The sequence below is a fragment of the Linderina pennispora genome (genome assembly GCF_002104995.1).
Source record: "Linderina pennispora strain ATCC 12442 chromosome Unknown DL89scaffold_10, whole genome shotgun sequence".
In the NCBI taxonomy this organism is placed as follows: Eukaryota; Fungi; Kickxellomycota; class Kickxellomycetes; order Kickxellales; family Kickxellaceae; genus Linderina; species Linderina pennispora.
In genome coordinates this window covers 625,107-637,816 of record NW_024468258.1, presented here as the reverse complement: position 1 = coordinate 637,816, position 12,710 = coordinate 625,107, and the positions used below count along the sequence as shown (strand labels likewise).

General features: G+C 56.4%; 5 protein-coding genes across 5 annotated transcripts; 2 read left to right on the top strand and 3 right to left on the bottom strand.

Moving 5' to 3' along the window:
• Nucleotides 1–627: 627 nt before the first annotated feature.
• Nucleotides 628–1,982, bottom strand: DL89DRAFT_268877 (protein ras-1). The gene has a single exon (XM_040888067.1). The coding sequence runs from the start codon at nucleotides 1,564–1,566 to the stop codon at nucleotides 754–756; it is 813 nt and encodes a 270-aa protein (XP_040742176.1). The 5' UTR covers nucleotides 1,567–1,982; the 3' UTR covers nucleotides 628–753.
• A 1,165-nt stretch (nucleotides 1,983–3,147) lies between these two features.
• On the bottom strand, nucleotides 3,148–5,805 carry DL89DRAFT_294256 (L domain-like protein; the record flags this gene model as incomplete). The annotated part of the gene is made up of 1 exon (XM_040890495.1): nucleotides 3,148–5,805. One exon carries the CDS (start codon nucleotides 5,803–5,805, stop codon nucleotides 3,148–3,150), a length of 2,658 nt encoding a protein of 885 aa, XP_040742175.1.
• Nucleotides 5,806–7,372: 1,567 nt separating this feature from the next.
• On the top strand, nucleotides 7,373–9,265 carry DL89DRAFT_268875 (BIR-domain-containing protein). The gene is made up of 2 exons (XM_040888066.1): nucleotides 7,373–8,003; nucleotides 8,072–9,265. The coding sequence occupies exons 1-2, from the start codon at nucleotides 7,711–7,713 to the stop codon at nucleotides 9,213–9,215; spliced, it is 1,437 nt and encodes a 478-aa protein (XP_040742174.1). The 5' UTR covers nucleotides 7,373–7,710; the 3' UTR covers nucleotides 9,216–9,265.
• A 1,428-nt stretch (nucleotides 9,266–10,693) lies between these two features.
• Nucleotides 10,694–11,278, top strand: DL89DRAFT_32293 (cytidine deaminase-like protein). Its single transcript, XM_040891365.1, has one exon. The coding sequence runs from the start codon at nucleotides 10,800–10,802 to the stop codon at nucleotides 11,232–11,234; it is 435 nt and encodes a 144-aa protein (XP_040742173.1). The 5' UTR covers nucleotides 10,694–10,799; the 3' UTR covers nucleotides 11,235–11,278.
• Nucleotides 11,279–11,321: 43 nt separating this feature from the next.
• Nucleotides 11,322–12,309, bottom strand: DL89DRAFT_323892 (protein prenylyltransferase; the record flags this gene model as incomplete). The annotated part of the gene is made up of 2 exons (XM_040891423.1): nucleotides 11,322–12,256; nucleotides 12,303–12,309. 2 exons carry the CDS (start codon nucleotides 12,307–12,309, stop codon nucleotides 11,322–11,324), a joined length of 942 nt encoding a protein of 313 aa, XP_040742172.1.
• Between the last annotated feature and the right edge of the window lie 401 nt (nucleotides 12,310–12,710).

Below are 12,710 nucleotides of genomic sequence, written 5' to 3'. Positions count from 1 at the left end.
TGTGCTAGAGTCAATAACCTGGGCATCACTAATTGGATGCAAGGAATGCGCTTTTGCATTTCAGAAGGAAGGCAGGGACGCAGATGGGGGAGGGATGCCGAGATGTTGCGCAACATATATGTATCAACAGACCCTCCTATTGAAGAGTGATGTCAATATAGCTGGCAATGGCAGTTACCTTGACGAAGTGTTCTTGTGGTATACAGTAGCCGGTTCAGGCAAATAGAAGCTGCTAAAATAAGCGGTGTTTTGAAGGGAGTGGAGGGTGTGCGTGACAGGCCGTCTTGAGTTGATATGGAGCTGCTAGCTGTCGCTTTTCTCCTTCATTTTATACTCTGCAAAATGCCAACACTTTGCGAAAATATTGCTATATTTCGGTAGGTGACAGTGTATCATGGTCAGCCACTGGACCTGCAACCCCCACTCCCTGAGAACTTTTTCCAAATGATGTTTTCTGTTGGGCACGTTAAATGTATGTTGAAAATCCCTCTAGAAATTTGCAAAGCAGGCGAGGAACGCGGAATACATTTGAAACTAATGCCGTTCTGAATGACCCGCAGTACCCATCCCACATGTCCGACAAAGGCACAGGCCAGCACCGCCGCAATGCCGCCACATAAAAAAACCCACAGAGAGAATACATTGTTTAAAAACAGGCAATTAATAAGAGGATGTGTGTGACAAGGCGAGGAGGAAAAAAGAACAGCTGGCGAAAGGAGGAACTCTAAAAATGTAGCAAGAAAAAAAGGAAGCTCAGAGGATCAGGCACGAGGGGCCCTTTCGCTTCTGCTTCTGCACCGGCCGCGTGCTGGTATTGCGGAACACAGTCACGCCGGGCTTCTCCTCGACCGCCGGCGGCTCCGACACCCCCATGCCGCGGGCGCCCAGATGGCCCGTGCCGATTATGGCGCCGGCGCCGACAATCTTGATGTCCTCCTTGTTGTACCGCTTCTTGGAGCGGTTGTGGGCCAGTCCCTCGCGTACATCCCCGTTGCTCAGTCCGGGCCGCATCTTGGGCGGCACCGGCGTGCCCTGGCGGCTGGCGTCGCGCCTGATGCTCAATGAGCTGCGCAAGCCATTGACCGCAGTCTCCGAGGGGTTCATCACAGGTTTGTTGAAGTGGCGGATCCGCCGCACGCACTGCACAAACGCGTCGTTTACGTTAATGTCCAGCTTCGCGCTGGTCTCGTAGAATCCGGCCTGGATCCGCGACGCCAGCCGGTGGCCCTCGATCATCTCCACACGCCGCATATCGTACAGGTCCGACTTGTTCCCCACCAGGACTATCGGCACCACATCCATGTCCTTGACGCGCTTCACGTGCTTCGCTAATGCCTCGGCCTCCGTCAGCGATGACCGCGATGTGATGCTGTACACAATTATGAACCCGTGCCCTGAGCGCATGTACTGCTCGCGCATGGCCACGTATTCTTCCTGCCCGGCCGTGTCCAGCACGTCGAGAACGTAGTCGTAGCCATCAACATTCGCCAGCTTGCGGTACGAGTCCTCGATCGTCGGGTCGTAGTCGTCGCTGAACCCGCCGTTGATAAATCGTGTCGTCAACATCGACTTGCCGACCGCTACATGAAGTGATCCGGGTTATAGGGGATCCCGGGACGTGTGAGTTCCGCATGCACGTAAATGCGAAATGTGGGCAGATGCGGGAAAACTGAACCATGATTTCTGCTTGGCTCTCGCCTCCCAAGCACACGTTCTCGCGCGCAGAACACAAGACAAGGAAAGAAAAGGCAGAAACCCGAAAAGGCGCACAATTCTTACTGCGCTTGCCACAATCGCACAAATAAGAAAGGAAGGAAAATGGGCTAGACGCTTGGGTAAAAGAGCGAACAAGGTGACTGAGAAAACAAATAACCCGCCACAGCGCTCTCATTGACGATGTCCCGCCCTGTGCGTCATGTGTACTTACATCCGGCGCCGAGCATGACTATCTGGTATTCGGGCGCATAGTTGTGAGCCATGGCGAAAACGAGCAAGAAGGAGTGTTGGTACTGGTGTTCCGCCGACAAGAAATAACGAATGCTGGCTGAGCCGGTATGCTGAGAGGACAGTGGTGTTTTTGTAACTGTCGGTATATGCAGGCTTCAAGTATCACAGGAAAGGCCAGAATAGCGGCGTCAGGCAATGCGCAGTGTCGACTGTACAGGATAGGATGGAGAAGCAAAATCGGTCCAAAGCGAAAAACGCAAGAGGTGAAAGAGTGGGAAGCGCAGAAGAAAAAAGGTTTTTTTTGCCCTCGAGCGAGAAACGCAAAAAGTCGAAAATCCTTCATTTTTTTTGCTGACGATTGTTGTTGGTTTTAAAGCTCACCGCTGCTTTTCCTTTTCAAAAAAGCAAATGAACCTCCCCACTTTTTCATCGCAGCCTTCCGGAAAGGCAAAAAAGACCTGGCCCTTTGGCATTCTGACAAAGAACTTCAGCGCAAGTCATACAAAGCAGGTTTACAGCAGGTGCTGCTCACGCTCCGCCAAGGTCCCCGTATTATGATTTTATTCCCACTTCAGGGGCCAGCATCTGCGAACTAGGGGGTCCATGTATAGTGCCCCCCGTGTCGCTAGCGTACGTGCTTCCCTGCCAAGACATAGAAAAGGTTATTAAGCCGCCTGGTGTTCAGGCAGCATTGCCTTTAGAAACAACACAAATATAAACATGCCCGAAGCTCTGGAAAGCATGCTATTAATAGAATCCTGCAATACCTGCTGGAGGACATCCTGGATTTTGTTTTTTTACTAATCGATCGACCCAGACTCTGAAAACTAAACAAAAATAGCAGCTCGCCAAGGGTATACACGTGCTGAGATCCGGATAGGCAAGCACACGGCTCGATCTCCAACCTCCACATACGGACAAATGGCTGGCAGCGCCTAGATGCTATGTACAGGTCTCCCACGGCTGCACTCTTCCGGTCCCCGTCCCTTGAATGTGGGGAGACATCTATATTGACGAGGGACCCAGCGCAGGTGTGCCTCCACCGCATGCCAACAAATGACCGGTTCGCGGTGATGCTCTTATCGAGGTGTCAACCCATGCTGACTAGCAGCCGAGCTCGCATCGCGAGCAGAGCAATTCTAGTAGTTGATATTATAGCATGATAGAGCATAAACATAGCATACTTTTAAAATAAGGAGTCTAGTGCGGCGGGATCTTGGAGCCATCCAGGACCTGCAGATTCGGGAACAGCGCAATCGCAGTGGCCCAGTACTGCTCGCGGCGCTGGATGACGTGGGCGCGGCCCATGCGACGCAGCTGGTCGACATACTGCACATCGCTCTTCTGCCACACAGCCTCGACAAAGCCAGGCGGAGCAGCCGATACACTAGCCGTCGTGTTGCTGCGCGGACGCATCGAGCGCTGGCTCTCATCGCGCAGCTCCGGTGTGGGGGCAAACACACTAGCCATAGGCGATGGCTCGGGTGCGTCCATCGGCGCATAAAGCTCCTCGGTGGCCGCATTGAATCGCAGATCGAGCACCCGCAAGCGACGCAGGCGCGCCAGCGACCCCACCAGCGCACAGGCACCGCGCGCCTGCATCTCCGCCAGCGAGTCACCCAGCGGCGGAAACTCCTCCAGTCCGTCAGAGTTGTACTGGGGTATGGGGCGCACGCCAATTCCGGGCGCCCGCAGAACCTCCAGGCCACTGAGCTGCACAACAGGCGAGAGATCCGACAGCATCGGATTATAGCCCACGTCCAGATGCTGCAAGGCCGGCAGAGCGGCGCCCAGATTCGCAGGCAGACGCTGCAGGTCTGCGTTGCTAATCACTAGCTGGCGCAGGTGAGGCAGCAAAGGCAGAGTGGGTGGCAGCTCCAGGCGCGTGTCCGGCAGGTACAGGTTGCGCAGGTTGCGCAGGCAGGCGAAATCCACGGCCAGCGCGGGCTGCGTGACGTAGCCGCGCAGCGACAGATTCGTTAGCGTCGGCCATGTCTGCGGGCCGCTGGCCAGCGCTCCCACCAGCTGCTTGGCGTAGCACGTGTCCATGTACAGCGTGCGCAGCCGCGGGAACTTGGCCTGCCACGCACGCGCATCCACAATGCCGGCGCTCGGACGCAGCACGCGCGGGTTCTCCGAGAGCCGCAGCTCGCGCACATGCGACGGAGCACCGCGCAGCTCAATACTCTCCAGATCGTTGCGGTCGACGTTGAGCGCCCGCAGGCACGTGAACTCGCTAATACGTGCTGGCAGCACGCGCAGGCGGTTATTGCTGAGGTCCAGCGATGCCAGCCGCGGGGTCTGCGCCGGGTCCAGGTCCAACTCGGCAATCGCATTATCGCGCAATGTCAGCTGCTCGAGCCGCCGGCACCCAACCAGCCCGCGCATCGAGCTGATACGCGCGCGGCTCACCACCAGTCGCCGCAGATGCCTTAGGTCCGAGAATACGGCAATGTCGGCGATCTCGTTGCTGCTGGCGTCCAGGAATTCCAGATGCGGCAGCTCGCGCGCAAACGAGAACCGCGACTGTTCGGCCGAGCCGAAGGTCAGCCAGTTCGCCGACACCGTCAGATGCACCAGCCCCATCGGTAGTCCAACCAGGCTCTGCAGCTTATTGTTGTCCAGCACCATGGTTTCGATGTTGGTTGGCAGCTGCGGCAGTGCCTTGATCGTCCGGATCCCGACGCCGCTCAATGCCACGGCTGTCGCCGATGCGCCTTCCGGCGCCGGCACCAGCTTGCTGACAACCGTTCCCATGCCGTCGTCACGCAGCGTCGCAGTACCGTAGGCTGAGTCGGCTCGCTCCGGCTGCTTGCGCTCGCTCATCTCGTGCACGGGCCGCGGGTCGTTGGTGGGCGAGGGTTGGGCGGAGATCACATGCGTCCCCTTGGACAGGGTCGACCGCGCCGACCCTGGCATGATGGTATCGCCGCGGCGGATCTCGGCTTGCTGCACCTCGTTAATGTTGACCCACCCAGCGTCGCGGTCCAGAACCATGTCGCCGACTCGGTTCGGCAATGGCATGCGCGGGTCGGGCCGGATCAACCGCACATTGCTGCCATCGCTGCCTTTGCGAGCGCTGCCGGGCGCCGTACTGGGCACGGAGCTCGGCCGGCTGATGCCCATGGCCACTTGGCTCAGAGCCTTATGGTGGCCCGGCGGCCTAGCTGCACGTGCGGGCTGCATGGGCGCCTCGTTTGTGTATGTGTAGGCGCGTGGCCGCCCGACCAGAAGCTCCGGTGCCGCCGATGCGCGGCCCGGCACGTGACTGCCCCCAGCCAGCGCCGCGGTCATATGGGGCGACGCCCGCATCATCGCCTCGTGCCGCAACGACACGCCTGCCGACTGCGGGGCCACACCCTCCTGCATATCGTACATAGACATTGGCCGATGTGTGCTGGGCGGTAATGGCGCCGGGAACTGCTCGGCGCTGCCTGCCCGCGAGAATGCAGACTCGCCACGTATGCTGCTGGGCGGCGATGCAATGTGGTTGGGCGGCGAGACCGGCGTCACCATCTGCTGCTCGCCTGTCTCCGGATTGCTGCCGTTCAGCAACAGCAGCTGCAATGTTTTGCCGTTCTCCTCTACTGCTGCCCCGCCGCCGCCGCCGTTCCACAGCATCCCGGCTATTGATGCCGTGTTGTTCGTTGAGCTGCCTTGGTTCGATGATGGCGCCCGCTGGAACATCCGCTCGAGCGCTAGCGGACTGAACATGTGGTTGAGTTCTGCCGCTGGTATCTGCAGTCGCGCAGCCATGTTGGTAGCCGCTGGTCCGCCTGCTGGCCCGTTGATGATGAATGTACCGTCGTTGCCATTGGAGTACCCAACCGTCGACATGCCGCCTCGTGTGGAGTCCATATTAAAAAAATCTCAATGCGTGTGCGTGCTTTTTTGGTTCGAGCGAAAAGATAAAACCGGGCAAGAGCCTGGAAGCTGCAGAAGGGAAGAGGAGAAGGCGTTTTAGAATGAAGAGAAAAGTAAAGGGATGCGCGGGCTTGGGAAAAGGGGAGAGAAGGGACTAGCTGTGAAATAATAGCAGAACGCTTTTCTTGTCCTGAATTCGCAACGGAAAAATGAAAAGAAGAAAAAAAGGTTAAAGAAAACGAAGCTGTGACACCACCAGGGAGTAACGATGCCGTCAAGTAGCTTTCGCGGGCACTATTTTCCAGTACTATTATTTTCCAGCCCAGGTTCCTGAACGACCCGCTGATAGATTGCCGTGTGATTGGGACCACGTTTCTCAGGTTTCTCTTTGCTCCTTTGTGGCCTTGGATGGTGGTGGTGGAAGCGCTTAATGCAAAGATGGTGGCCGTTTTGCTGCCAGCTCAAATCTGCACAGGCTTTCTTTGATGTACGGTTCCAATTTCTGATTACACGCCCAAACCTCAAAACAAATCTGGGTATCGCCTATTCCCTCTTTAATGAACAGCACGAGTAAAGAAATAGGGCTTGTTATTTTAGAAGAAAAACAGTGAAGCGAATAATTTAAGATTTTCTAATCCTCCCCTTGTGTCCAGCGCGCAGTCCTTTTTATACATCGCCCAGCCGCATATCTCTGACAATTGCTAGACATCATGCGTGCTCGCTGCAAGACTCTTCGGAATAGTGCTGATATTGAACGAAAAAGATAATGCTCCTAAAATGTCCTGAGAAGCATCCCCGCACATCTCTCAGATATAAGCTAGCTCCGGATGTATTCTTAGACGCGCTATACAGCCCAGCTGACGTTTTTTGGGGCTAGCTCTATTTGTCCATCACCCCCCCCCGCCAGAAGGGCTAGAGCTTTGGAGCATAATACCTTGCACCCGCCTGTTTCCGCATTTGGGCTGTTATCGGTTGCAATCGGTTCCAGACTGCGGACCGGACGGCAGACCGCACCGTGCACGATAGAGAAGCGAGCACAAGCTACAGCTCCCGCGGCTCCTGTTTCTGGGACGCATTCCCGCATTGAGCAGCATGCAGCCAACGGAAGTCTAATTGGAAATCGCCCCCTCGGCTTCTGGCCGCCACCAAATTGCCCCAAATGCTACAAATGCTACTTTCCGGGCCATTTTCTCTTGAGCGCGTGTCTGGCGAGCAGGCGACAATGCTCTGGTAACAATGGCTGCCTCCACTGCAGAAAGGGGGCATCTGCTTTGTTTTCCGAGCTGCGGCCTCGCGTGCATTGGTCGCCCCCGGCTACCGCATGCGCAGACATGCTTGCTGCTGCACTTCTTGTCGTTATTCTGCTGCATATAGAGCCGACCGCGCCAAATATAGTCTTGCAAAATGTGGCAGAGGTGGGAAATATTATTCTGCCTGGACTAAGCATTGCCTCACAAAGCGCTCCATTGTCGTGGTGGGAATGTATACGTGTTTGCTGTTTATATCACCACGTTTCTGACCGTTATTTTTAGTCCCCGTATTTTGGTAATAACCAGCGCATTTCGGTCACTGCAGACAGCATCCAGACGGCCATACCTGGGTTTGCGAAGGCGCGTGATAGCGAAGGTGCAGCCAGTAGATATTGTAAGCACCAGAGGCGCAAAGGGCCGGCTATGCTGCTTGCAAAGGCCAAAGGCTGCGCAATTCGCTGCAAAAACCGCCAATACACATCCAAGTCCGAGACGCCAGTGACATGTAACTCTCACCCAATGCTGATCCTCTGATCGCCAGTCTAATCAGTCTGCAGTGACAAACTCTAGCCAGCTTGTTTACACTTGCCTCTCTTCTGCCACCTTATCCCCCCAATTCACAGCTTTAATTACACCTGTTCTTCCGCACATGAGAGGCACAATACACGTCGACACTGAAGAGCAGCGCAAGGATACGTTTCTGCGGCGCGGGCGGTACCGCTGGCCGTACATGAAGTACTCCACCTACCTCGCACAGCCCGACACGCTAGCATCGGCCGGGTTCTCGTTCCAGCCGGCTAAGGACGCGCCTGACAACACACAGTGCTTTGACTGCGGCTTCGAGCTGGTCGGCTGGGAGGCCACCGACGACCCGTTTGCCGAGCACATCGCGCACCGGCCAGACTGCACCTACGCGCAACTGCACTGCCCGCCGCGGGTCTCGTTAGCAGGACGGCAAAATCGACTGGATCGGGTGGCCACTGGACCGCGACGAGAAGCTGACGAAGAAGGCGAGCCCAGATGGAGTGGGCGAAGATGCATAAGCTGAAGGCCGACGTTGCTATGCGGAAGGCGACGTTTACGCGCGGAGTGTGGCCGCACCAGGGAAAGAAGGCGTGGACATTGACGCCGCAGAAGCTGGCCGAGGCGGGCTTTTATTTCACGCCGGTGAAGGCTGGCGACGATACCGCGTCGTGTGTGTTTTGCGGGTATGCCTTGGGCGACTGGGAGCCGGATGACGACCCAGTGGCAGAGCACCGGAAGCGCGCTGCCGACTGCTTGTTCTTCCGGCTGGAGGCCGGGCCTGAGGCTGATGTAGCGATGCAGGAAGAGGAGGTGCTGCAGGCAGAGGACGAGGTGGTGGTTAAGCTGGAGCCGGGCGTCAGGAACACAAATAAGCGGTCGTCGGAGGCTGTGGTCGTTAGTGATAGCGAGGCCGAGCATAGCGATGCCGAGCATAGCGATGCTGCGTCAGTCGATTCGAAGCGCCCGAGGGTTGAGAAGCCAGCGGAACAGGCGGGTATGACCCACGATGGTTCGAGCGAGGGCGAGGGCAGTGGTGAAAGTGAAGATGTTGCTGAGGCAGAAGACATTACCGAAACAGAAGACATTGCCGAAACAGAAGACATCGCTGAAGTTGAAGACATCGCTGAAGTCCAGGACACCACTGAGGCTAGAGATATGAATGACGCCAACCAGCAGGAGGATAATCCTGACACTGTATCTGAGCTTGACTACTACGAGCGACAGAGTGACCAGGAGCAGCAGGCCCAGCTTGGTGAACCGATACTGATGGGCAGTGCTGAGAATACCCAGGCGACAGCAGTGGGCGATGACGCGCCGCAGTACAGTGCGCGGACGGGGACGGTGGCTGACCACGAGCTGCTTGGCGACACCCAGCAGTCAACGCAGATCGATGAGCAGCAATATGCAGCAGGCGACCCGGAACTGCCCGAGGCTGACATGGAAAAGGCGGCTGATGATGGCGAGTGGGAGCTATCTGAGAGCGAGGAGAGCTTGACTGTGGAGGAGTTTATTCGCAAGTGCTGTCGGCAGCGCGTGTCGGCGCTGGAGGCCTCGGCTGCGCAGATGGTGAGCGCGTTTATGCAAAAGGCCGAGGATACGCGCGAGCAAATTAGCAGCATGACCTGGTAGAGCAATTTCCACGAACTGTGTAGAATACATTTCACCCTGTTGGTGCGACGGTCAACATTCTGGAAGCGTCCAATATGCGCATGAACAAGGATATCCCCACTTCGCACCGGATGGTGAGGAGATAGTGGGCTATCTGCCGTATCGGGGAGGTGCGAAGGCGTCGTTGGGTCCATGACTGTTGCGGCCCTGGGCAGGCATTTGTTTAGTCGCCCTTTGTCCTGACTGTATGTGTAACCCAAGCAATGCCCGCAGGCACGCCTTTCAGCCTCCTGCTTTTTGTTTACTCCGTGATTGCGATAGCGACTACGCAATGGGTGCAGTCTATTCTACATCGCAAGCACCCTTGGGCCAGCCCGACCCCCGCTGAAGCGTGTTCGACACAGGCTTCTGGGAAGCCCTGGGGGTGTAATCTGGACTGCGGCTTTACTACAGGATCCGCAGAGTAGCCCCGGCAAGCCCGGTAGAAATGCACATGGCCAATCGTCATCATGACCAGCGCGCGGCTAGCTGCCCTTAATGCCCACCCGAGAACAATGAAGTGGTTGCGAAGAGGCAAAAGCCGGAGATTTTGTGGGCGATGATTGGCTCGTGACCAATGGTGCTAGTGCGGTGCAAGCTTGTGGAAAAATGCAATGGAGCAGCACAAACCCTTGCTCCTCTCTTCTCCAGTGTCCTCTGCTTTATTTTTGTATCTCAGCGCCTGTCCTTGCTCTATTCCAGGCATTCTGCCACCCCCTTTCTCTTTGCAACGCAATATTGTTATCTCGCAAGTGCTCTAGCCAGATAGAGCAATAGTATATACGAACCACGACATACCTCACGACGGCCATTAGTGCAGAACCCCGCGTACTAGCCACCCGGAGCATTCTATCGCCTCTGCACCTATATACCGAGGGAGAACCGCACACAATGACCAGCACAACGCCACCACCGCTCGGATCCTACACCGTCATAGCCTACGACGATGACTCAAGTAAGTGCTCAGCTTGAATGGCCGTAAACAGGGCCACGGGTCTTCATGCAGTGCATACTGCGTGTGAAATAGCCCACTCTTGCTCAAACCGCCAGCACAGTCACCCTGTGCAGAATGCTGGGTGATCTCGGCTCCATTTCAGCACCAGACCTGTTTTCATGTCCTTGCGAGAATCTCGCGCCCGCTCGACTTCTCCCTCCTCTATTTTGTCGCTTGGGTGCTGATCGCACTTTGCAGAAAGGAGAATCGCTGCCGACACGTTTTCTTGCAACACTGGAGCTCGGGGATCTGGCGCAAGTAAAGGAATATGCTTCCATGGGATGCCTTGCCGTTCCCCCCAGTGGGCCTGCATTCAGTGTCTGGAGGAGACGCTCGCTGGAGTTTCCAGTCTGGCAATAAATCATTACGGAAAATGGCCGTGGGCCGTGCGCACGTCGTGCCACCCACCCAGCGACACCGCCGGGCGCTGGCCATAGGCGGACATTATTAGCACCGTCCGGCGGTCAGTCCTAAATAGGGAACTGCCACCATCTGAACCACGCCCATTTACCGGCCACAGTGGAAATCTAACAACACTGCTTTTTCTGTTTTTAGAGGAGGTCGAGGCGCACATGGAGCTCATGGATCTGGCAATCCAGCAGGCCAGCCTGGCGCAGCCCATCGAAACCGCCTTCAGCGTCGGCTGCCTGCTGATCAACGGCTCACACATCATCTCCACGGGCTACTCGCGCGAATTGCCCGGCAACCAGCACGCCGCGCAATGCGCGATTACCAAGTCCAAAACTTCCTCGCAGGCCCACCTGGTCGCGGGCGCAACACTGTACACGACCATGGAGCCGTGCTCGGCGAGGCTGTCGGGGAACACACCGTGCTCAACCCACATCATTAATGCTGGTATCAAGAAAGTCGTCATTGGCGTCAAGGAGCCGTCGACGTTCTCTAACTGCCAGGGTGTGGTACGGCTGCGCGAAGCCGGCATTGATGTCGTGCACTTGAAGGTGCTCGAGGAAGACTGTCTACGGCCCAACATCCATCTGCTTAGGTAGCTTTGTCCTGTTTGAAAAATATTTGTACGAGCACGCATTTCGCTAGTATTGCTAACCAGCTGCGATATTGAAAATACATTCTTGTTATCAGTTGCTTGTGTTCCACTGCCTGCGCAGCTGGGTCTCCAGATCCTGGTACCGCCGCCGGTGGTAGCTGTCCATGCTCTTCAGTCTCTCCAAAATGTCCATGCACTCTCGCTTCTCTTCCCCGGTAACTGCCTGCGCATCCAGCATATCCAGCGCAACAAACGCATCGACCAGCTCGATCAGCGGCCGCTTGCTCTCCTCCAGCTCTAGAAGCTCCCGAATTGCCGCGATCTTGTCCCGCAGCAGCCTATTCCGGTCTCCATCGCTCTCCTGGATATCCAGCAGCCACTCATGGTACAGCCACGCGTTCTGGTCTTCGGGATCCGTGTAGATTGCATTCATAATCATGCTCATCTCCGTTGCAAGCACACCCTCCCTGTCTTCGCTTCTCTCAAGCTCTGCCGGCAACAGCTTGCTGCGGTTATGCCATGCCGAGCGGTTTGCGCAGTCCCTGTTGATCTGGTCAGTCGTGAACACAAATTCGTTGTGGTCCACGGTGCTCGGGTCCGCTCCAGACTTTTTCATCATCGAGACCACATACCGGCGGTAATCCCAGCCATGGTAATTGCGTGCATCCAGCGCAAGCAGCTTGGCGACCAACCCCAACTCAAGCTCCCAATTGGGCTTGGGCAGCTCTGTGAGCGCCCACACGCGCTGGTTCCACATCCAGTAGCTCTTGATATTGCTCTTGATGAGCTCCAGCAAGAACTGAAGCTCGCCTTCCAGCATCGTCTGGCGGGTGCCGAGGTCCGTCCATTCAGGCAGGTGTGTGAAAATGTCGCGCCGGTAGTTCCATATTGTATGCAGCTCGGTGTTGTCCTTCAGCAGGCGGGTGGTCAGGTCGAGGGTCTCATGCGTGAAGACACTGGCTGCCTTGCTGCTAAAGACATTGTTGTTTAGAGCGCAGTAGCTGGCAACCTTCTGGCGGCTTTCCTCTTCCTCGGAAGCGGTTGGCTTCTTTGCTTTTTCGCGGCGGCGGACCGTGCATGGCTATTAAATTAAACCCGGAATTTGAAATGGGAGTAGAGGCAAGGAGTGCTGGCATGGCTGGATGACGAGTGGCCTGTGGCGGTGTTCAGCAGGGCTTGATGAGCCGAGCCGTGCATATCGTCGCTTCCCTCGAGCTGGACCGGACTTGTCCCAGGATCGGACCCTTTCCAGCCCATCACCGCCCGACGCAGTAGGAAGGGAGTCTTTGAGGTCCGGCTTCCCTAATAGGGGCGATCTCAACCGGTGTCGCCGTGAAAGGAGCGCGCCTGACCAGGCCTGTCTCGGGATCGGGTGTTGAAAAGCACATGTGCCGGCAGACGGAGAAAAAAAAAGCTGCTTGGTTGATGCCACCGCTGCGACAAAGGGACGCCATATTTAAATCTCGACTCGCCTGGGCCG

What these genes read in the sequence shown, in the direction of transcription:
- DL89DRAFT_32293 (XM_040891365.1), top strand. Translation starts at nt 10,800, where the DNA reads ATGGAGCTCATGGATCTGGCAATCCAGCAGGCCAGCCTGGCGCAGCCC.
- DL89DRAFT_268875 (XM_040888066.1), top strand. Translation starts at nt 7,711, where the DNA reads ATGAGAGGCACAATACACGTCGACACTGAAGAGCAGCGCAAGGATACG. An exon ending in CACTGCCCGCCGCGGGTCTC is followed by an intron (nt 8,004 to 8,071) that starts GTTAGCAGGACG and finishes CTGACGAAGAAG; the next exon opens with GCGAGCCCAGATGGAGTGGG.
- DL89DRAFT_268877 (XM_040888067.1), bottom strand. Translation starts at nt 1,566, where the DNA reads ATGTTGACGACACGATTTATCAACGGCGGGTTCAGCGACGACTACGAC.